Source organism: Lycium barbarum, chromosome 10 (genome assembly GCF_019175385.1).
Source record: "Lycium barbarum isolate Lr01 chromosome 10, ASM1917538v2, whole genome shotgun sequence".
In the NCBI taxonomy this organism is placed as follows: Eukaryota; Viridiplantae; Streptophyta; class Magnoliopsida; order Solanales; family Solanaceae; genus Lycium; species Lycium barbarum.
The window spans coordinates 108340010-108364823 of record NC_083346.1 but is presented as its reverse complement, the minus strand read 5'-3'; the positions used below and the strand labels follow the sequence as shown (position 1 = coordinate 108364823).

Below are 24814 nucleotides of genomic sequence, written 5' to 3'. Positions count from 1 at the left end.
GGCATCTTGCGGCTGCTGTTGGGGTCAGCACTTGCAATAAGCTTTTTGTGTAGGTTCGTAACCCGATCTAATTCCAGTCAAATTTGTCGAAGCCACTTACCATTGCTTCAAACAAGAATCTCGGGTCAGTCTTGTAATTCAATGGTCTGTCCTTATTACTTTTCATTGATAGTGTTTATTGGTTTAGAAAAGTAGTGATAGCTGTTATAGTTATGTTCTATAGAACTATGGCAATTAGCGTTGCTTTGTATTATGATTCAGCCTGTGTGAAACATTGTTTGCAGGATATGATATTTCTTCAGTCTTGCCATGAACTTTTCTTCTTCTCTGTTGCTGAAAAGCTAGTATTCTTGCGGACGACATCTTAACATATGGAATGAGTTTTCATCTGAATAATGTTGAACGTCGCAGTTCATCTTAGATATGTATTTGGGAGTGTCTTGAATTTGTTTTTTTGGGTCTTCACATCCTGTGCATTTCGCGAAATTGGCATTACAGAGATCATTTTCTCGATGCGTTCACTATTTGCTGTAAAGATGCTTGTGTGGGCAGTCTCTATGGACGATATCTGTTGACAAATTTGCTTCATCACCTGAGAATGGCCATACATCAATAACTCAAGGTCGACAAAATAACCTACTTACACAATTTCACAACCTATAACTATGATATCAGGGGGCAATGTCATTAAAACCTAGCAATACACACATCATATTTCAATGAAATTGTTGATTATTTTTGTCCCTATTAAACGTCGGAATATAGCAGCATCCTCGCACCTACCCTTTTTTACTACCTTTCGAAAGGAAAAAACTGATAAAATACTGAAATTTTTTGTGGGGGGTTGATTTGAGTTTAAGATTTATGCACTAACGATACAAAAATATCTTCAATCATTTGGTCTAGTCTCCGATTCACTCGAACAATTCATCGAGTCCAACTGATGTTTCTCTGTGTCCTTTTTCAGTGCACTTCCACTTCTGCAGCTAAAGTGACTGCCCAAAGAATCAATCATTAGTGTTAACATATTTCTATTGTGTCGATCATATAAACTTAGAGGTCTAAACTCGTTAAAATATTTATTCAATTATTGAATATAAAGGAAGAAGCTAGTGAATAAAAAATATGGAGGAGAGGCGTAAAGTAGTGGAACAGATAGTTTCAAGCTTGCAAAGAGAAAGCACAACGATGCAGGCTGCAGCTAAACACATTCATAATATATCTTGATTTCCTTCTGTTTTAATATTCGGGCATTCAAACCGTAATTACTAAAAAACACAATTACAATATGAAAATACAACACTCAGAAATACATACATTACATGACTCCCAAGTAGTTGGGGTGACTTTATTAAAAAGACTAGGTAGGTAAACAAAAAGCAATATATTAACTTTCAGCTCAGAAAGCACACCACCTAAAGAGATGCTAACTTCTACGTTCCCAAAAATGTGTTCTTAATTTTGTTAAGCTTCTTGAATACATCTTTTATGGTTATGCTTGATTCTGGTGTTTCCTTTGTGCAGTTTAAAGCCAATTCTATCATGGAGGCTATGCAGATTTCACTTTTAGAAGTGAATTATTCTTCCTCATAAAAAAGATTGGCATCCACAACGTCCATCATAGTCCCTGGAAATGATCGCATTATCCATTTCCTTAAGATTTTCATTGCATATCTCTTCATCCGTTGGCCTTCTTTTGGCCAAAACCTCCATCAACATTATTCCATAACTATAAACATCACCACTAGTGGGCACTATTCCCTCCGAGCCATATTCTTAAAAGAATGAAAATGGACACAAATTACTCATATGAAATATAACATAATTATGTAGTAATAAACACTTGCTTTTTATTTAGTTCTAGAATTTGGAAGAGTTTAATTATAATAAGAGAGAATCAAAGAGAAAGGTCTTTTGGTAAGATAAAAAAGGAAGAGACTGGTGTACCTGGTGCAAGGTAACCAAGAGTGCCCAATGTCGCGGTGTGTGCCATGGACTTGCTTACAGCTAAAATTTTAGAGATGCCAAAATCACCGATATGTGCCCCCATTTCTTCATCCAAAAAAAACATTGGCACGCTTTAGGTCACAATGAACTATCAGATTGTCATGACCATGATGTAGATATTTAATTGCCACAGCCACATCAAACATTATGGTGACTCTTTGAAGGAGGCTCAAGTGAGACTCTTCTTTGTACATTTGTACAACAAATTCTCAAGATTTCCTTTGGGCATATATTTTAGAATAAAGGCTCTTATGCAGTCACTAGAACAATTAGTAATTACCGGGACAAGATTTATGTGCCGCACATAGCTCATCACTTCGCATTCAGTATCAAACCTCTTGCATACTTCCTCATTTTGCAAATCCAGAACCTTTATGGCTACCACAGTTCCATCAAATAATGTGCCTTTGTACACAAAACCAGAACCTCCCACGCCAATTAAATTTGATCTATCAAAATTATTTGTCACCCGTTGAATCTCGTGATAAGAAACTAATTGATGAGGCCTGCTATCCTATACTTTGTACATCTTTGGATTTTCCTTTTTCTCTTTCGTTTCATTATCCAAATTGAAACTAACAAGAATATGAGAAAGGATGAAGCAACCACTGGAGCAATAATTTTTAGCACAAGCTTTCTAGACTTTGATTGTTGTCTCGGATTAGTGATAGCACAAGCAGGAACCTCCAATATGTGCATTTCACATAGGCCTTTGTTCCCAAGAAATGATTATAGAGTGGAATTTGCGAACACACCATCATTAGGTATTTCACCTTCGAAAACATTAAACGAGACATTGATACTTTTAAGGTATGAGAGCTTTTCCAAAGACTGAGGGATAATACCTGACAAGGAATTTACAGACAAATCCAAGATTTCCAAGCTTATCAAGTTGGCAAAGGATAAAGGAATTGGTCCTGAAAATGAATTGTTCGATAAGTTAAGAGACTTCATGTTTTGGAGGTTCCCCCATTTTCTTGGTATCTTGCTCGAAAAGTGGTTACTAGAAAGATCAGTCCCCCAATATTCGGTGGAACTTCTCCCTCTATAGAATTTCGTGACATGTTTAGATAGAGAAGACCATTCATTTTTCCAAAGGCTCAAAGGAAGCTTTAAAAAAGATTTGTTAGAACCCAACCGAAGAGTTTGTAGCAAGCTAAGATTTCTTATACGTTCTGGAATCACCCCAAATAACTCAGATAAATGACATACTACCTCTATAATATGCCCCTGTAATTTATTGTTATCTAGAAATAAACGTTGGAGTTGTTCAAGCTTACCAATCTCAGAAGGAATGGTTCCCATCAAGTTGTTTACCTCAAAACTAAGCATCATTATACCGCTTATGTTTCCTATACTTGTGGGAATGAGGCTACTGATGTGTACATCCCCTGTATGAAATGCTTCAATAGTGGATGAAAGATTTCCAATTGTACTGGGGAGAATGCCATTCAACGGATTGGAACTCATTTCTATAACTTGCAACATCCTACAGTCCACTAAAGAATTGAAGAATCGCAACTCATGTTTACTTGGTTCATTGATAAGTTGATTACCACCTAAGTAAAGTCGTTGCAGGTCACGAAGATTTCCTAAATTACTAGGAATAGTTCCTGCGAGAAAGTTCCCGTCTAGCGCCAGTACCTCAAGCTTGGAAGCATTTCTGATGTATAAAGGAATTTCCCCTTCAAGCTTATTGTCTCCAAAGAGAATTTCTCTAAGGTTCAAAAGATGAGGACCTGTAGAGCTGGAATTCTACCCGAGGTTGTTGAAATTGAGAGCAATCATTTCCAAAGAAGATATGTTAAAGATAGCCTTCGGAATTTGGCCAATAAGATTATAACTATCGCCCAAAGTTTAATTTCCTCAAATTTGATAGCTTCCCTAATTCTGGAGGAACTTGCCCCACTATGCGATTGTTTGGACAATCAAGATACTGCAGAGTGGAAATATTGCCCAATGAAGCTGGAATAGTCCCACTTATTGCATTATTTCCAGTGTACAATGCCTCGAGCTTGGACAAACGATCAATATTTCTTGGTATTGGTCCAGTTATGTTATTGGCAACTAGGGCCAAAACATTGAACTCTGTGAGTTGGAATGTGTTGGAAGGAATATGACCAGAAATTTGATTGAGAGATATTCTTAATAACTTCAGATTTGACAAAATAATTCTTTCATCAAGAAAGAGAGGACCCAAAAGGCCATTGAATCCCAAATGTACTGCAAGTAACACTACAAGAAAGTATAGATATCGCAACAAAAAGTTTTATATTTGGCAACAACTTAGTTTTATTGTTGGCAAATGATTTTTTTGTTGGCAAATAATTTAATTTTGTTGCCATAGTATTGATTATTGTTGCAAAAGTACTTTTGGCAACAAAAAAAAAAAATTTTGCACGTTGTTGTAATAACAGCCATTGGGAAAAGTTCATGCAACAATTTTTTTTTTGCCAAAAGTACTTTTTGCAACAATAATCAATCTATAAAAAAAATTGTTGCCACATATATTTTTTCTTGTAGTGTAATGACCATAAATTAAACAATGCTATAGGAATCGGACCTGTTAATTGATTATCGTACAAGAACAATTCTGTAAGTTGGGTTAAATTCCCAAACTCCTTTGGAATGTTGGCATTGATTCTATTCCCAGACAAACTGAAGTAACAGAAGGAGTGATTATACCTGCGAGGCTATTGTTCTTGAGATTTAAGACTTTGAGTTCGGGTACATACCATGGCCCTTTCCACATTTCCCCACCGAGTTTATTGAGAGAAAATGAAATTACTTGAACTCTCTGGTGTTGAAATGGACTTGATGGAATACTTCCTTGGAGTTGATTGTTCTGAATATCAATCACTCGCAAGCGGGGCAAGTTGCCAAGGCCATAAGGAATGCTGCCATGAAAGAATTTGTTCCTAAGATTGAGCTCTCTAAGAAAGGACAAATTAGCTAAAGATGGGGAAATTGTGCCTTGAAGATGCAAATTAAGAAGAGTCAAGGCAACAACCCTTTGTCTTTTTGTACTGAAAGTGACACCAAACCAAGAGCAATAATTACTGTTGGTCCAATTATTGGCTAGAAAAGAAGAGGGACTTGTAACAAGATTTCGGAAAGCTAGTAGAGCTTCTTGGTCTGTTTAATTTGAGGAAGCAACTGATGTAGAAAATTGAACTAGAAAGAGAAGAATCAATAAGAAAATGTGCTTCTTCATGTTACTATGCATTGGAAATAGAATGTTTCAAGGGCATATGGACACTGGATTAATTTGTATGTGTGGTATTGTCAAGATCAAATTTACTCCACTATATAGCACCAAGATTTTAAAACAAATTGAAAGGAGGAAAATAAATAGCAAAAAGATTTAGGTGAAAACAAATTGAAAGGAGGAAAATAACTAGAAAAAAGAATCTGTCCATTTTTCCTTGATAGTTGACACTACATGGGTTGTGTTTCACAAAATGGAATAAAGGTCTGCTTACTCATTAATAGAAAGAAGAAATCTTGCTATCAGTTTTCTTTATATTGCTAAGAGCCAAGTCAATAGGCGACAATATTTTAAGTAAACCATCAACAAAAATGCCCCTAAACTTGTTTGAGACTGAGACGTAGTTATTGTGAAACACCAATGCATGTATGTCATGTCTGCCCCTATACAATTGACCAACAAAATACGGAGAAGTTGAGAAACATCTTTATAAAATGGTTTTCCCTGTACCGACAACACCCTTAATTCTTGCTTAAATGGATTGTAAAGTCAACAAATGCCTTTTCGTAATGGGAAATAGCCTTTTCTTTCGTCTTCTATTGTTTCCTTTTTCTTCTTTGTTTACCCGTTATGAGATGACAAGAATTAAATCAATGATCACGGAAAACAAGAACACACAATGTTACGTGGAGATCCTCAAGGGGACGAAAACTACGGCCATCACCAACTCTTATTAATTTTCAACGAAAGATGTTCACATGATACATAATTATGCGGAAAAGCCATGTATATATAGGCTGCGAAAATACCCTAATCCCGAATCACTTAGGTTGCCGCCTAGCTATTTTCCAACTAGGAAATGGACTACCTTCGGCCCCTTGCCTCCCCCCGCAACCCCCGCAGTCGATCAGGCCACAAACTTAACACAGACTGCCATGTTTTGCATGAAACACTTTTTTGTTGTTTATAAGCTTTATTTTGTTGTCTTGATTTCAGGGATAGAAATATGAAGATCTTATTGCATTATCGAGAAAGGAAAACAAAGAATAGGTAACTCAAATAGGGAGATATTTATCCAAACACAGATAAAGGCATAACCGAGTAACAATGTTGATTTGCTCTCTGGCAATCAATGTTGTATTCTTGATGAGTTATGAGTTTTGATGATTGACATATGCTTCAGGGACCAGGTCCTTTATCAGTTCCCCTGGTGTCACACCCCTTCCAGGAGTATGTCGGGCTCCGACCCATAAGCCGGGAACCACCTGACTTATCCATTACTTTAAACATTATAAACCATAACTCAAAGAACACCTGTATGCAGAAAAGGCAAGGAATACCCGATCATTTATCACATATGTTCATATGCGGACCGACAAGGTCGTCACAACATAACATATATCATAAAGCCGGCAAGGCTAACAATAAAGTATCAAGAGCTCAAAATAAGGCCGACAAGGCCACCAAAATGTTATACAACAATATGAACCGGTGGAGTAATAAAACATCTAACTGTACACACACGTCTACGAGCCTATACATAGAATACAATGATCATAAGGACAGTACCAAATAGACTGCAGCTCCTAAGTAAGTGGAGTGCTTGTAAGAATCCGCTGATAGAACACCTACTGGTCTGATCCATCTCCCTGCCTACCTGTGGGCATGAGCGCAGCGTTCACAAGAAGGGACGTCAGTACGAATAATGTACTGAGTATGTAAGGCATGAATAACAACATAATATAGATATGGAAGGTAACATGGAATAAGAGAGATAAACTGTACATCTGGATGCTTCATAAGGAGGATGTCATGCAGGCTTAGCCTTTAAAAAAAAATATTTCTATACATATACATTGTACCATGCTCGACCATTAAGGCTCGGTGTCATATATGTAGTACCATGCCCGGTCATTAAGGCTCGGTGTCATATATATAGTATCATACCCGGCCATTAAGGCTCGGTGTTATCATCATTAGCCCGCGTCCAGGGCAATATCATAACACCTGGGCACTGTACGAACGTGACAGCTGTGGCACTATTTTGACTTGCATAGCCACAGCGGGACAGACGGATCATTGCAACGTCTCTATCTATATCACATGCCACTTACAGGATCTTCACATGCCCTCATTGTTCCCCTATATAAACAACATGTGGGCATTTGTTTGACCTAGCACTTGAAACATATTATTCTCATCGTTGAAAAGAGCAGCCGTCACTGTTTTCTCTGAGCTTTCAAGATCAAGACTAAATAACTCCAAGGACCAGATCCCAATACTGAATATGTCTTAAATCCTAGGTTGTTTTAGTCTTTATCTTTTGGTCTAACTATTGTAAACCTACACTTCTTTTAAGAAGGACTTTTGTAGGTGTTTGGTTTATTAAGCATTTTGTGTAGACACCTAACTATAGTTAGTTATGGTGAGTTGAAGTTTAACTAGAGGTAGTTGAATTAATTTGGTTCTTGCCTAGAGTTAGTCAAGTGAGTACTTGCAGTAGAGTTATTGTAAGGGAAAAGATTAGTGGGCTAATTCCTTAGTTGCAAAAGGCTTGTAATATGAAAAATGTTGCTCAGTTAGTGAAGTTGGAAACCCTACCAGTGTAGGTCGTGGTTTTTAATCCCTTGAGCAAGTAGTTTTCCACGTAAACATTGTGTCTTGTTTACTTTCTGTTTCTGCTTAAGGGGACAGATAAGGTACCTGGTCCCTTATCTGTTTTGGTGGACGCTTAGTTTCTATCAATTCTTCTAATAAATGATCATATTTCTGTAGCATAGTATGAAAACATCAAAGACATTTTTTTTTTTACAATTTCAAGCTGTGTCGATATACAAAAGCCTATGTTATGATCCCTTTCTATGAAAACTACACCTCATTAGAGGTTATCGATTCTTCTAAAAAAAAATGCTTTTCTTCTCCTAGTTAAATTCTTATTACTATATGAATTGTCAAAATATTTAAAATATGGACAATAGAAGTTTTGCATGACTGCTGTTTCTCCCTTTATAGCCGGACAATCTTTGAGTTGAGAATTTTCACATCTAGCTAAGTCCGCAGCAGCATTTGCTTCATTGATAGCCTGCTTTAATATGCCTCTCAATTTCATGTTTTCTTCCTTTGTTTCTATACTCGTTTGCTTGGCTGCTTTAAGAGACTCGTTCAGCTTAGTAACCTCGTGTATAGCAAGATCTCGTTCTTCTTGAAGTTCTTTTATTCATGCGATGAAGCTCAATTCTCTCTCATTCCAAGCCAATAGTGACTCCTCTGCCTCTAATTTCAATCTCTCTGTTGTGTTCCTATATAATTTTGTTTCTTTTTTCGCTTCATCCAAGAACATTTTATTTCTGGCCATAATGCTTTTGATCATTTCTTTCTTGGTTGCAACCTCATTTCTGCTATTTACTTCGGCCTCATTTGCCAACTTCATTTTATCATTCAAAGCCTTCGCCTTTGATGATGCAATCTTCTCATTCTCTTTTGCCAATTCGAGTTCAGATTTGAGGTTTTTTATTTCCTTCTCTATCGAATTGGAAATCTCCCCACTGCACGAATGATTAAGAAACCTGCCATTTTGCTTGGAACAAGTGTTTAAAGGTTCAATCTTTTCATGAACAGAAGCTATCTCAAGCTTGGATTCTTCGAGTTCAATCTTGATTTGTTCAAACTGCTTAGTCTTTGACAACCAAGCATCAAATATATTGGACTCTGATAACTTCCTGTTCTCTAATTCATCTTCTAATTCTTGAACTCTTCTTCTAAAATCAGATAACCAATCCGTCACGCGAATCTTGAATGCTTTTATGTGACTAAATTCCTCTTTCACTTTACCTAAACTAGCATCTTTTTCTAGTAACTTGAGCTCACATTTTTTCGCTTTTTCGAGCTCCAACTTCAAAGACTTGATATTACTATCTTTTATCTTTAATTCTTCTTGTTTGTTAGTAAGAATTTCCTTCAAAGTTCTAACTTCTGAATATAGTTCCCTTGATTTACTTGGTGATAATCCATCACTTGCCTTGATATTGGCCTCGTGGGCTGCATGTTTCATCTCACTAAGTTCATGAATGGCTATGTTCTTTTCTTCTTCAACAAAGCCTAGTTGCTCTCTTGTCTCTCTTAGCTCTTCCTCAAGTGTCCCCATTTTCTCTTGCATGATCAAATGTCTGTCAATCCGACTCTACACACACAAAAAAAAAAAAAAAAAAAAAAAAAACAAAAAACAAAAAACAAATAACAACTAAAAAGATAACACTGTTGAACAAAACCGATTATCCATATTCATAGAAAAGGCTTTGCAAAAAGGAAAAATAAAGAATTCATTTGCCTAATCCCCTCAGCAGTAAAGAACGAGGTTTTAAGCATTGATTGTCAATTAACCATTTGTGTGTCGATTTGACAAAAAAGTTATAATTACTCCACAATCCCGAGCTAATTGGAGCCGGCTATATCTATAAGACCCCGTAGCATTATATAACTAATTCTGGAAGTGGTGAAGGTGTAAGGTACCTAAATGCTATGTTCGGAAGGTACGTTGGGATGTTTAGTAGAGGGGAGAAGTAGTTTGGAATAACTTGGAATTGTTTTAAGGGAAAGGACTTTTCCGCACATGTCCTAACTTCAAATGATCATATCTCCCCGCTTATAATGCATTGAGCTATATGCTATATACCAAATGAAAGCTCTTTGAGTATAGTTTCCATAACTTCAAACAGTTATCATTCTGGCATTCCTACAAGAAGTTATGACATTTTTACTGAACGACACCAGAGTAGCCACGGGACCCCGAGCCAACCGTTGCCAAACTGTTCAACTATGGTCAACGGTTCAGTAGCAGATTTGGGTTGAAAGGAAGGGTCCAACCGGGGGTCACGGTTTCCCAACCGTTTGGCCATGGTTGACTCAGGCCAATATATATACTTCTTAGACGCAATTTTGTGTCATTTTCAATGTTTGGCTAAGTTTTTGGAGAGCTATAGAGAGGAGAACGACATAGAGCTTCACCACCCAAGGTAAGATTCTATCATGGTTTTGAACATTTTTTTTTAAGTAGATAAAAGTAACATAGTTTTTATAGTCGAAAAAGCTTTAAAATATTTGAACACTACTTGTCAGAGAGATTAAAGAAACTATTCCCTCCGTGCCAATTTCAGTGTCTTAGTTTCCTTTTTGGTCTGTCCCAAAAAGATTGTCTTTTTTTATATCTAGTAAATTGACAATTCAAACATCTTACCTGACAAGTTTAAAACCATAAGACTCAAAAGACATTTTAGTACGTTACACACATATTTAATTTAGGACCACAAGATTTAAAAGTCTCTTTTTATTCCTTAAACTTTGTGTCCAATCAAACTAAAACATTTAGGGGTCGTTTGGTTGGGGAACAAGTTATCACATGATTAATTATCCTGGGATAAGTTATCTTGGGACTGTTATCCCACCCTCCCACAATGATAAAAAATAACACTACAACTCCAAGATTAGTTATACAGCGGTTTTATGCCAACCAAACGTGGGATAGACTCATCTCAAATTTAATCCCGTGATAAATTATATCTTACCCCTCATACCAAACGATCCCTTAAATTGGGACGGAGGGAGTATTTGATGGATGGAGTATAAAAAATGACATGAAAAGGTTTTTATACCTGGGACGAATGCTTAACACAGGATTTTCTTTCAAGAGAAACAAGGGCATTGTTATCAATTTGTGATCCCATAGCATCACTTCTGCAAAGCTTGGATGCTGAAATAGTTCTTGAAAATATTGAAGAATGTCTTTTCTTTCCAGATTCAATGGACCCAGTTCTGCAAATTCTCCAAAAAACAAAACAAAAAAAATAAATAAAAAAATCAGTCTTTACATTCATGAAAACTCATATATTCTACAAGCAAGATATACGATTAACTAACCCATGAATCACAATTTCTGGACAGTAAACGTAACAAATGAATCCAAAAACACATCTTTATTCCAAATAAAAGTAGTGAGACAAGTATTAATCATGGGAGATCAATGTTCAAATTTGAAGATGATATCTTTCAATGTGCTTAAGCCTTGACGAGAGCCTCTTACTATGATTTCAACTGAATTCAATTTCAACACGAAACATAAATATATATATATATAGGAAAAAATCACTAAAATTTTAACAAAAATATTAACTCTGAAACTACAATTTCAAAATTAAATATGATGTGTCCAGGGTAAGAATCTCAAAGAAGGCAAGGTGGCAGCACCCAACTGTTAAAAAGAATGACACGAATTTATCAGTAGCAGCAAATAAGATGTACCTTGACTTAGAACGTAACATCATGTGTATTCGTTTGGAATCACTATTCATTGAAGTTTCTTGATCTTGGAAAATTTAGAAAATATATCAGAAATTCCAGTTTATCTTTGATATGACAAAGATGGAAGTTGACGGGTTTTATTTGCAACTATGCTGTAACGGCTAAATTATCCATGAACTGCAACAAATAAATAACAGTAAATATTGAGAGACAATGGAGAAGGACACTTATAAGAATGGTAGAATATGTAATTTACATAAGTTTCCTGGTTTGAATTCAATTGGTAATTTAATAACATATATTGATTGCTTTTCAAGTTTTAATTGTAACCTACAAATCCTTCGTTTCAAATATTACATAAACTGCTTTTCTTTTTGTAGATTTTGTTATATTTTTCACTTGCAACATAACAGTTTCAACCTTGTCTAACTAATTGAGTTTGTTACTAATGCATAATCAAGTAAATGAATATGTCACCTTTTCAACAACTTAAAGATGATGTGAGAAAACAAATCAACAAGACATCACATGCTTAGGTAAAAGAAAAGAAAAAGAATCACTGAATCAGGTAAACACATGAGCTACTATAAAGGACAATCTTTCTAAATATGGCCTCTCTGGCCACAACCATAACATATTTTCATGCCCATGCGACACTCACCTAAATGTCTCTTATTACACTTACCGCATATCGGATAAGTATAAGTCGACTGACCCCCACTAGCTTGAGAGTACGAACTTGATGGCCTGAAATTCGGCTTCTTATCATTGCGGAACTTAGGAAGTGGGGCACTTGCTGTGGACGGAGCAGGTACTGCTGACCTGTTCTTAAAGAAGTTCTTGTTTCGGTTCCCGCTGAACTGTCCGGTAGATTTGACCCTTTTGTTGAACTCCTTGTCTTTCTCTTTTTGTAAGGTTTCTTCCTCCTTTAGTCTTGTCTCATTGCCTTGTACAAAAGCAACCATCTTGGAAATAGTCATTGCCCCATTCTGTGCAACAAGATTGGCTCCATCATACAAATGGGAATCAAGACCTCCAACGAATCTTCTCACTCTTGCCCTCATATTGGGTAACATGTGTGGGGCATGCTTAGCTAGGCTAACGAACTCCAAATAGTATTCTTGAACTGGTCTGCCATTTTGTTTGAGCTTTAGGAATTGTTCAGCCTTAGCCTCTCTGACCTCTACTGGCATAAAGTGGTCTAGGAATGCACTAGCGAATTCATCCCATGTAGCATCCGGTGCATTCTCACCTCGGGACAATTCCCAAGATTCGTACCACGTGTTAGCAATGCTCTGTAACTGATGAGCTCCAAAAGTAGCTGCTTCGGTTTCGGTAACTGTCATAATCCTGAAGATCTTTTGGAGAGCATCAATGTAGTCCTGAGGATCCTCATCTTTCTTTGTCCCCGTAAAGATTGGGGGATTCATTCTGAGAAAATCCTTCGTCTTAGAAGACTCTCCATTACCTCCTAAACTTGACCCAGATTCCTGACGTTGGGCCTGAGCTGCTACCAGCTGGGTGAGCATGTTGATATCATTCCTAACATCCCTGTCTGAAGCACTAGGAGGTGTAACGGTAGGGGCGGCTGGAGCTGTTGCCTGAGTCGGAACAGTATCTTCGTGAGCTACTTCAGCGGCAGCCCTTTGGCTGGTCGCTGTGTTTTTCTTCTTGTAAGTTCTCTTGTAAGGCATTTTCTGAAAACACGTAGACGCACGAATTAGGAAGCCATCCTAAAAATACTGCTCTAACTGCACGATCTAGAATATGAAAGAAATGAGACAAATCCTGAATGTCTTGGTGGTCAACTATTTATATGCGTGGGGCCCTCACACATATAAAAGAGACCCCACTGGACACGGTTTCATAGACACCCTAAAGACACTTGAACCTAGGCTCTGATACCAAGCTTTGTCACGCCCCGAACCATGGCCTGGACGTAACACGACACTCGGTGCCTGACTGCATGTGACCGAGCGAACCACATGGCTTGCTGAATCATCGTGATACATAACATAAGCGGATTATAACGTGAATGCATGATGAGCCTTTATAAAACGTGGTAAGTCATAATACTTAATAAAAATACTTGTTAAACATGAGTGAGCCAAAATGGCTATACGACTCCAAATGTTTGGCATGACATAACTGACTTGTCTAGTCTATGAAACCTCTATCATGAGTCTGACTGGAAAACATAATTACTGGGACAAGGCCCCCAGCATACCTTTACATGCAAAACTAAATAGAGAGATACAATGTTTAAACCCCGAATGAGATGGGGCTCACCAATAAACTGGTACGAGCAAATCCTAATGATCAGAAGCGTCGTCCTGTAAATCCGTACCTGCATCGTGAAATACAGGCCCCCGGGCAATAAAAGGGGACGTTAGCACATTGAATGTACTAGTATGTAAAGCAACCGGAAGAAACAACATGGGACATAGAATACATGATAGGAACTGAAACTGAAAACTTGGACATGAACATGAGCATGAGCATGAGTACATAAACATGAAATTGAAACTGAAACTGAGTACTGGAACTGAACATAAACATGAGTACTGTAAGCATGAGATAATCTGTAATAATCTGTAATGATCTGTAATAATCTGTAATGATCTGTAATGATCTGTAATAATCTGTAATGATCTGTAATAATATGTAATGATCTGTAATAATATGTAATGATCTGTAATAATCTGTAATGATCTGTAATGATCCGTAATACCGACATGAACCACCACGGGGAGAAACGTGGAGTCTGATCTCTGCCCGATCAGCTAAGCCATCTCGTACCTTGCCGGGGCACGAGACATGAACATGACATGAATGGATCCAAAATCCCTCAATGGGGAAAGTATGAAGGAATCTTCCTAACTGGGCGGAGCGATCCTTATCCTACGTTGGCATACGTAGTTTCAGGCTATCTGAGCCTTCTCGGTATTAATACAACTCCCGAACATGAAAAGAACTGAAAACATGATTTCATAAAATAACTTGTAAACATGGTTTCATGAAATAACTTGAAGTGTAGTTTCATAAGATAGCTTGTCATATTCTTTTCAAACGTGTTCTTGATTCACGAGTAATAACAATAGTTCGTGATCATATATATAATTGACTTGAAAATATGCTTGTACTTGATAGATAAAATCAATAAGTTTCATATAAACATAATTAGAACACATGAGAAAGAATTCATGATTCATGGATTAAGTTGGGGTTCCTAATAACCGTAATGGAAGATTAGGAATACAACAACGAATGTAGATACAAACTTCATGTACATAAATACGTAAATACGGGCTACCAATATGTTGGGTTTAATGCCCTAAGATTTGAACTTCATGATTATCAAGGTAACGAGGCATGGGGAAGAACATAGAGATTCCCTCATGTGGATTGAAGTTCTACATACCTTAGTTGTTCCAAAACTTGAATTAAAGACTTGGATTTTGAAGAAGATTTCCTAAATCTTGATTCTTGAATCTTGAGATGGGTTTTCTTGAAAACCCTAGATTAGGAATGATTATTTCTTGTTTAGATTACAAGGATATATGTTAGAATTGAGTTGAAATAATTAGAATGGACTTACCTTGGTGTTCTTCATGTTGGAGGAGAGTAGGAGGTCGTTCTAGGGTTTGAGGGAATGAAAAATAATGACTTGAACTGATATAAACGAACATATAATGTTCTGGAAAATGCAGTTTACGTCCAGCACTGTGCTGGCCGTATTTTAAGTTTACGGGCCGTAAACTGCAATACGGTCCGTATTCTGCCATATGGACTGCACTGCATCTCTTCAGTAAAATGGCCATAACTCTTTGCACAGATGTCCGTTTGACCCCCATAAGATACCGTTGGAAAGGTATTTCAATTCTCTACAACTTTCATCAAGGAAGTTTTCCCAAATTCCAAACACGTTTTGAATTACGGGCCGTAAAGTACAATACAGTCCGTATTTAACCATATGACCTCAAAATGTCAAATTCCAGAATGTTCAGAAATTCTTGGTTTCAGTTTACGGGCACTGTTCATGGTCGTAAATTACAATACGACCACTGTTCATGGGCGTAAACCACCATATCACAACTTAACGGAAAAATTTCATTTCCCACATTCTTTATCTGATGTTCTAAGTCTAGGTTCGTGGTCAAAACTTTCATTAAAGGTACGGGGTGTTACATTACTAGTAGTTATTGTTGTAAACTTAAGACATTGTATCTTTAATTTCTTTTTGGTCTTAACCATCTTGCACTTTAAAATGTATAAGAAAATGTTGAAAGGGAGAATTAACCAACTTCTGCTCATATAATTTCCCACTGCTGGTGTTGTTTTGAAATTGAAAAACTGCTACTTTATTTAGCTAATCAATACTTTTTTTTATAAGGCTAATTAATATTTTTTTAAGGCTAATCAGTATCTTTTTGTAAGGCTAATCGATACCTTTTTTTTTTAAGGGTAATCAATATTGTCGGTAAAGTTTTATAATTACATCAATCAGAAGGGTTCGTAATTTGAAGAATTCTTTGCAGGATTTAACTGCTCGTGCCTGGATTATGTAGAATCGTTACTGTCAGTTACGTTTTAGCCTGAAGTTGTAACTCTGAGTTACGACTTTAAGATCAATCAATGTTAGATTTTGTATTCTTTAGAGTCGTTACTCAGAGTAACGTATTAACCATAAAACGTTACTCACAGTAACGACTTACCCTTTAACACCGTTAACCTTTAACTTTTTTGCCCGTTGAATTTTTTGAATAAAATAATGTCTAATACGTTACTGTGAAATACGTTTATTCTAGTTCTGTAAAATTTCAAAAAAATGTATTATTTTAGTGAATTGGCTAAAATAATAGCTTATTTTGGTCAAAGAGTCCAAATATTACATAAACTGCTTTTCTTTTTGTAGATTTTGTTACATTTTTTACTTGCAACGAAACAGTTTCAACCATGTCTAACTAATTGAGTTTGTTACTAATGTATAATCAAGTAAATGAATATGTCACCTTTTCAACAACTTAAAGATGATGTGAGCATACAAATCAACAAGACATCACATGCTTAGGTAAAAGAAAAATAAAGATTCACTGAATCAGGTAAACACATGAGCTACTAGAAAGGAGAAAGACTCATTTACTTAAATTATATCTTAACAAAGTTTGATTTCATTTACTAGCAGCTTATTAGTACCCTCTATTCATATACAACCTGCTTCATTTTTCCTTTGTAATGGATTTTTCAGTCATTCTTAACCAATTAGTAACTGTCTTAAGTCATATAAACTTGGAGGTCTAACCCTTTTGGAAATAAATAAATAAATAAATAAATTATTAAATACAGAGAAAGAGACTAAAACATGAAAGAGACAGATTTATTGGAAAAATAAAGAGTTTTATGAATCAAAATATGAAAGAGAGATTAAAAGAGGTGGAAGAGACAGATATTTCCAAGCTTGCAAACAGAAAGCAAGATACTGCAACTAAACACCTTCACAATATTTGTTGATGTATTTGTGGATTATTTCAAGCATTCAAAGCATAATTACTATAATATGTAAAATTTTAAAGAAGGTTCGAAACCATTCAAACATGAAATTACAACATGAAGGACTGCAACATTCTGAAATACATCTATGCATTATTTACAGGAGTACTCCAAGTAGCAGCGATGATTTTACTTAAAAAAAAAAAACTAGGTAAACAAAAAGGGACATATTAACTTGCACTTCAGGAAGAACGCTACTTTATGAGATGCTAACTTCTATGTTTTCGAAAATGTGTTCTTAATTTTGCTGAGCCTCTTGACTACATCTGTCATAGTTATCCTTGATTCCGGCTTTTGCTTTGTGCAGTCCAAAGCCAATTCTATCATGGAGGAAATGATCTGTTCTTCCTCATGGAAAAGGTTGTCATCCACAACTTCCATCAAAGATTTTGGAAATGCTCGTCCTATCCACTCCCTCAAGCCAAGATTTTCATTGAATAGCTCTTCATGTGCTGGTCTTCTTTTTGCCAAAACCTCCATTAGCATAATGCCAAAACTATAAACATCACCACTTGTGGACACTATTCCCTCTGAGCCATATTCTTTGAAGAATGAAAATAAAAAGAAGATTATTCATACGAGATATAATAATGATTCAATACAAACAAAGACTTGATTTAAATGTAGTTCTCGAATTTGGAATGGCTTGACTATAATAAGAGAAATGGTTTGTGATAAGTGAAAAAAGAATGAAACTAGTATACATACCAGGTGCAATGTAACCAAGAGTGCCCAATGTCTCAGTATGGGCCATGGACTTGCTTACAGCTAAAATTTTAGAGATGCCGAAATCACAAACATGTGCCACCATATTTTCATCCAAAAGAACGTTAGCTGGCTTTAGGTCGCAATGGACTATCAAGGTGGCATGACCATGATGTAGATATTCAATTGCCAAAGCCACATCAAGCATTATGGTGACTCTTTGAAGAAGGTTCAAGTGACAATCTTCTCTGTACAACCAATTCTCAAGACTTCCATTGGGCATATACTCAAGAACAAAGGCTCTTATGTGTTCGCTAGAGCAAGTTGTGATTACCGTGACAAGATTTTTGTGTCGAACATTTCTCATCACTTCACATTCTCTATCAAACCTTTTGCATACGTCCTCATTTTGCAAGTCCAGAACCTTTATTGCAACCACAGTTCCACTAGATAACGTTCCTTTGTACACAGAACCAGAACCTCCCACACCAATTAAATTTGATCCATCAAAATTATTTGTTGCTCTTTGAATCTCGTGATACGAAACTAATTGATAAGTCCTGATCTCTGGTACATTTTCTGCATCTTTAGACTTTCCTTTCTTTTGTCGTTTTAGTGTCCAGATTAAAACCAACAACAATATCACAAATGATGAAATAACTACTGGAGTAACGACTTTTAGCACAAGCTTTTTAGACTTTGATTGTTGTCTAGAATTTGTGATAGGGCAAGCAGGCACCTCCAATATGTGCATTCCACATAGACCTCTATTTCCTAGGAACGATTGTGGAGTGAAATTTGCAAACACACCACCACGGGGTATTTCACCTTCTAAATCATTAAATGAAAAATTGATGCTTTTAAGGTATAAGAGTTTTTCCAATGACTTAGGAATAATACCTGACAAGGAATTAACAGACAAATCCAAGATTTCCAAGCTTATCAAGTTAGCAAAGGATAGTGGAATTGTACCTGAAAATGAATTGTTCGACAGGTTAAGATTCTTCATGTTTTCGAGGTCCCCACATCTGCTTGGCATCTCTCCCGAAAAGTGGTTACTTGAAAGATCTAGTTCTACAATGGCCTTCAATCCCCCAACATTTTGTGGAATTTCTCCCTTTATAGAATTTTGTGACATGTTTAGATAGAGAAGACCACTCATTTTCCAAAGGCTCAACGGTAGCTTTGATGATAACTTGTTAGAACCCAACTGAAGAGTTTGTAGCATGCTAAGATTTCCTATGCATTCCGGAATCATCCCAGAGAGCTCATTGTCATCCAGAGCTAATGTAACCAAATTAGATAAATGGCATATTTCTTGTGGAATATGCCTATCTAATTTATTATGAGTTAGATTTAGACCTTGAAGTTGTTTAAGTTTACTGATCTCGGAAGGAATACTTCCCATCAAGTTGTTGTTTCCCAAGTATAGGGTCATTAGAGCGCTCAAATTGCCTATACCTCTGGGTATGAGGCCATTGATGTGTGCATCCCCTATATCAAATATTTTCAGAAGAGTTGAAAGATTCCCAATAGCATTAGGTAGAACACCATTCAATGGGTTGACACCCACATCTAGATATCGGAGCATCCTACACTCCACCAAAGAGTTCAAGAATGACAGCTCACTCTTATTAGGTTCATTGGTTAGTTGATTAATATCTAGATACAAATTATGCAGCTCACGAAGATTTCCCATATTTGTAGGAATATGTCCGGTGAAAAAGTTATGGGCTAGAACCAATGTCTCAAGCTTGGAAGCATTTGTGATGTACGGAGGAATATCCCCTTCGAGTTGATTGTCAGCCAAGTAAAGTCCTCGAAGGTTCGGAAGATGAAGACCAGCAGTGGCCGGAATTCTCCCTGAGAGTTTATTGGAATTGAAAGAAATGAATTTCAAAGTAGATATATTGAAAATATCTATTGGAATTTGACCGATAAGATCATGAGTTTCCTCAAAATGTAACTTTCTCAAACTTGATAACTTCCCTAATTCTAGAGGAATATGGCCCTCTATTTGGTTTATTGAACAACTAAGCACTTGCAGAGAGGAAATATTGCCCAATGAAACAGGAATAGTTCCACTTATGGAATTATCTGTAATATAGAACTCCTCGAGCTTCGCTAAACAACCAATATTTCGGGGTATTTCTCCAGTTATGTTATTGAGGCCTATTGAAAGACTTTTGAGCTTTGTGAGTTGGCAAATATTGGAAGGAATGTGACCAGATATTTGATTTTGATGTATACTTAGATACTTTAGATTTGACAAAAAATTTCCTTCATCAAGCAAGAGAGGACCAGAGAGGCTATTGTTTTCCAGATGTATGACAAGTAGCAACGAGATATTAAACAATGTTGCAGGAGTGGAACCTGTTAATTGATTATCATTCAAGAACAACTCTGTAAGTTGACTTAGATTACCTATCTCTTTTGGAATGTTGCCATTGATTCTATTATCAGACAAATCGAGCTTCATCAATTTTGTGGCATTTCCAATAGAAGAAGGGATTATACCTGTGAGATTATTGTTTGAGAGATCCAAGACTCTGAGTTTGAGTACATGCCATGCACCTTTCCATATTTCACCACTGAGTTTATTGAAAGCCAATGAAACTTTTTGAACTCTTGGGTTTTGAAATAGACTTGTCGGGATACTTCCTTCGAGCTGATTGTGTTGAATATCAATCACTCGCAAGCGGGGCAAGTTGCAAAGTCCATAAGGGATGCTTCCATTAAAGAAGTTGTTCCGAAGATTGAGTTCTTTGAGAAAGGACAAATTGGCTAAAGAGGGCGAAATTGTGCCTTGAAGTTGCAAATTAGGAAGAGTCAAGGCCACAACTCTTTGCTTTTTTGGACTACAAGTGACACCAAACCAAGAGCAAAAAGAAGTATTGTTGGTCCAGTTCTTGGCCAAAAAAGGAGAGGGACTTGTAACAAGATTTTGGAAAGCTAGTAAAGCTTCTTGGTCTGTTTCATTTGAAGAAGCGATTGATGTAGAAAATTGAAATAGAAAGATAAGAATCAGTAAGAAAATGTGCTTCTCCATGCTGTTACTATGCACTGGAAATAGAATGTTTCATGGGGATTTGGAAACTGTATTTGTGTAGTTGCCAAGTTAGTACTCCATTATATAGCACCAAGATTCACCAAACAGAAAGATAGATAAAGAAAGAATAAAAAAGGATTGTCGATTATATGTGTCGTTTACATACAATTTACTATCACTTAATTAATACTATGTATCTTTATTCGAAAAACTTATCACTTAGTCATGGTAACATAACAAGATTTAGTGCATAAACTGGACCCAACGCTTATTTTCTAAGCTAACAAATTTGTTTTCCAAAGACTAAACATGGTAAAATATGTTAAAAACTTTTTCACACTGGGTGTTTACATCAAGACAATGAATGTAAGATATATGTCTTGCATATACACTCTTTAACACTTAACCATGGTTAGATAATATGCATTTTTACTCGATGCGGATAAGTATTTACCTTATTTTATTGTTCACTCGAGTTGACCGTTGATTAACTTGGATTATTTACACATCAAATATATAGAAGAGAAGTCCGTCAACTTTCTTCTAGAAAGAAAGAGACCTCCCAATTAATTTATATATGGTGGATTATCTATTACAATATCTTAATACATAGCCGGCTGATAAAATAGAAAGACGAATTATATTTTACTTAAAAATGAATAGAAAAAATAATCAGCTTTTTGGTGTGGATTTTCTCTCTTTGCCGACTCGTTCTCTTCTCCTTTTGCATTATTAACAACTCCACTGTCCTAAATTAAATTAAATTAAATGGGTTGCTTTGACTACGATTAGATGGGAAAGACTGGCAGTTCCAAACTTTTTCCTTTTTTAAAAAAAAAACAAAATAATATGGCACGGCTGACGGTTTAGCAACTTAGTAGCTTTAGCTTAGATTATATATTTGTATTAAAAAATTTACTAAATATGAACAAATTTTAAATTTTGAACCAAGCAAGTCAAATGGTCAGTAGGTTCAAAGGCATCTGAATCCATAAAGTTCAAATCCTAAATCTACCTTTTGTTCATGGTTTTTGACGTTTTCGTTTTCTGCATTGAATTTCAGGTTGGAATATCAATATTCAAGGTGCTGCTGCAAATTACAAGGCCAAAAATGGTTGTTCTAGGAAATATACCGGGTAAAAGAATTATAGAAATTTAGACCATTACAAGGAAGCCTTGAGTGTTCCTTTTTTCCTCATTTTAAGCATTGAAGCTCCAATTAACTTTGCCAATACAACTTATCTCAAAGAAAGGTATATAAGTCATATTTGCTTTCTTTTCTTTTTTTGTTATTTCCTTTTGATTTTTCCATATTTATTTTGGATTTTGTTTTTTTATGTTATCTATTTTATTAATTGCAATAGGATTTCGCCTGGTTTTGTGACTTCACCAATTAACTCACCAAATCGGATAAGGCAGAATATGATCACAAAAAGAACGCAGCCAACCGCGAATTCTAACGGAGAAAGCAAGATGAAGACACAGATTTGGATGAAAGATTTTTTATATATAAAATTGAATGTGAATGTCTTTGGTAGACTCTTCATTTACTACAAAATTAAAATTAAAGGTGAATGTCTTTGGTAGACTCTTCATTTACTACAAAATTAAAATTAAAGGTGAATGTCTTTGATAGACTCTTCACCACCCACATTTACTACAATAACTCTCAATCATTTACTACACAACTATCATTCGGCTAATGTAGTCTATTTTCTGAAATCATTTGTTGAATTTGAATTCATGTTTCATACATTAATGGTGTTTAAGTGAGGCATCAATACCAATCATTGGAATAACGTCTCTATTCCAATTCCTAATGACTACATACTAATGTACCAAATTAATTATACCATTTTGTTATTTACCATTTACATTTTATTTAATGAAAGGTAAGTAAATTTACTTTTTTAGTACAATAAGACTATAGGAGTAGTGTTTAAGTAAAGGGTAAGTTGGTCATTCAACATTTGATGGGCATTTTAGTAATTTGACTTTCTACTAAAAGGCTTCCCACTTTTAATAAAATATGTATATATATATATATATGATGAATTGTCAAAATACTTAAAATATGGACAATAGAAGTTTTGCATGACTGCTGTTTCTCCATCATCAAGAAAGAAATTTGCATTGATTCATCCCTTTATAGCCAGACAATCTTTGAGTTGAGAATTTTCACATCTAGCTAAGTCCACAGCAGCATTTTCTTCATTCATAGCCTGCTTTAATATGTCTCTCAATTTCATGTTTTCTTCCTTTGTTGCTATACTAGTTTGCTCGGCTACTTTAAGAGACTCGTTCAGCTAAGTAACCTCGTGTAGAGCAAGATCTCGTTCTTCTTGAAGTTCTTTTATACACGCGATGAAGCTCAGTTCTCTCTCATTCCAAGCCAATAGTGACTCCTCTGCCTGTAATTTCAATCTCTCTGTTGTGTTCCTATATAATTTTTTTTTTTTCGCTTCATCCAAGAACATTTTATTTCTTGCCATAATGCTTTTGATCATTTCTTTCATGGTTGCAACCTCCTTTCTGCTATTTTCTTCGGCCTCATTTGCCAACTTCATTTTATCATTCAAAGCCTTCGCCTTTGATGATGCAATCTTCTCATTCTCTTTTGCCAATTCGAGTTCAGATTTGAGGTTTTTTATTTCCTTCTCTATCGAATTGGAAATCTCCCCACTGCAAGAATGATTAAGAAACCTGCCATTTTGCTTTTTAAAGGTTCAATCTTTTCATGAACAGAAGCTATCTCAAGCTTGGATTATTCTAGTTCAATCTTGATTTGTTCAAACTGCTTAGTCTTTGACAACCAAGCATCAAATATTCTGGACTCTGATAACATCCTGTTCTCTAATTCATCTTCTAATTCTTGAACGCTTCTTCTAAAATCAGATAACCAATCCGTCACACGAATCTTGAATGCTTTTACGTGACTAAATTCCTCTTTCACTTTACCTAAACTAGCATCTTTTTCTAGTAACTTGAGCTCACATTTTTTCGCTTTTTCGAGCTCCAACTTCAAAGACTTGATATTACTATCTTTTTTCTTTAATTCTTCTTGTTTGTTAGTAAGAATTTCCTTCAAAGTTCTAACTTCTGCATATAGTTCCCTTGATTTACTTGGTGATAATCCATCACTTGCCTTGATATTGGCCTCGTGGGCTGCATGTTTCATGTCACTATGTTCATGAATGGCTATGTTCTATTCTTCTTCAACAAAGCCTAGTTGCTCCCTTGTCTCTCTTAGGTCTTCCTCAAGTCTCCCCGTTTTCTCTTGCATGATCAAATGTCTGTCAATCCCATTCTACACACACACACACACACACACACACAAAAAAAAAAAAAAAAATAAGAACTAAAAAGATAACACTTTTGAACAAAACCGATTATCCATATTCATAGAAAAGGCTTTGCAAAAAGGAAAAATAAAGAATTCATTTTCCTAATCCCCTCAGCAGTAAAGAACGGGGTTTTAAGCATTGATTGTCAATTAACCATTTGTGTGTCGATTTGACAAAAAAGTTATAATTACTCCACAATCCCGAGCTAATTGGAGCCGGCTATATCTATGAGACCCCATAGCATTATATAACTAATTCTGGAAGTGGTGATAATCCATCACTTGCCTTGATATTGGCCTCGTGGGCTGCATGTTTCATGTCACTATGTTCATGAATGGCTATGTTCTTTTCTTCTTCAACAAAGCCTAGTTGCTCTCTTGTCTCTCTTAGCTCTTCCTCAAGTCTCCCCATTTTCTCTTGCATGATCAAATGTCTGTCAATCCCATTCTACACACACACACACACACAAAAAAAAAAAAAAAAAAAAAAAAAAAAAAAAATCAAAAAACAAAAAACAACTAAAAAGATAACACTTTTGAACAAAACCGATTATCCATATTCATAGAAAAGGCTTTGCAAACCGGAAAAATAAAGAATTCATTTGCCTAATCCCCTCAGCAGTAAAGAGCGGGGTTTTAAGCATTGATTGTCAATTAA

At 35.9% G+C, this 24814-nt stretch overlaps 3 protein-coding genes across 3 annotated transcripts; all 3 read right to left on the bottom strand.

The window, feature by feature from the left end:
• Positions 1-1019: 1019 nt before the first annotated feature.
• Positions 1020-8324, bottom strand: LOC132613286 (LRR receptor-like serine/threonine-protein kinase EFR). The gene is made up of 4 exons (XM_060327311.1): positions 8189-8324; positions 4693-5142; positions 1948-2052; positions 1020-1775 (listed from the first exon to the last, which is right to left on the bottom strand). Exons 1-4 carry the CDS (start codon positions 8322-8324, stop codon positions 1588-1590), a joined length of 879 nt encoding a protein of 292 aa, XP_060183294.1. The 3' UTR covers positions 1020-1587.
• An 8951-nt stretch (positions 8325-17275) lies between these two features.
• On the bottom strand, positions 17276-20813 carry LOC132613285 (LRR receptor-like serine/threonine-protein kinase EFR). Its single transcript, XM_060327310.1, has 2 exons — positions 17768-20813; positions 17276-17601 (listed from the first exon to the last, which is right to left on the bottom strand). The coding sequence occupies exons 1-2, from the start codon at positions 20811-20813 to the stop codon at positions 17276-17278; spliced, it is 3372 nt and encodes a 1123-aa protein (XP_060183293.1).
• A 2306-nt stretch (positions 20814-23119) lies between these two features.
• On the bottom strand, positions 23120-23991 carry LOC132613284 (uncharacterized). The gene is made up of 2 exons (XM_060327309.1): positions 23609-23991; positions 23120-23516 (listed from the first exon to the last, which is right to left on the bottom strand). Exons 1-2 carry the CDS (start codon positions 23989-23991, stop codon positions 23120-23122), a joined length of 780 nt encoding a protein of 259 aa, XP_060183292.1.
• Between the last annotated feature and the right edge of the window lie 823 nt (positions 23992-24814).

What these genes read in the sequence shown, in the direction of transcription:
- LOC132613286 (XM_060327311.1), bottom strand. Translation starts at nt 8,324, where the DNA reads ATGAAATTGAGAGGCATATTAAAGCAGGCTATCAATGAAGCAAATGCT. An exon ending in CAAGAACAATAGCCTCGCAG is followed by an intron (nt 2,053 to 4,692) that starts GTATAATCACTC and finishes TTTTGGATGAAG; the next exon opens with AAATGGGGGCACATATCGGT. An exon ending in TCTTGGTTACCTTGCACCAG is followed by an intron (nt 1,776 to 1,947) that starts GTACACCAGTCT and finishes CATTCTTTTAAG; the next exon opens with AATATGGCTCGGAGGGAATA.
- LOC132613285 (XM_060327310.1), bottom strand. Translation starts at nt 20,813, where the DNA reads ATGGAGAAGCACATTTTCTTACTGATTCTTATCTTTCTATTTCAATTT. An exon ending in TCTTGGTTACATTGCACCTG is followed by an intron (nt 17,602 to 17,767) that starts GTATGTATACTA and finishes CATTCTTCAAAG; the next exon opens with AATATGGCTCAGAGGGAATA.
- LOC132613284 (XM_060327309.1), bottom strand. Translation starts at nt 23,991, where the DNA reads ATGAAACATGCAGCCCACGAGGCCAATATCAAGGCAAGTGATGGATTA. An exon ending in TGGTTGTCAAAGACTAAGCA is followed by an intron (nt 23,517 to 23,608) that starts GTTTGAACAAAT and finishes GCAAAATGGCAG; the next exon opens with GTTTCTTAATCATTCTTGCA.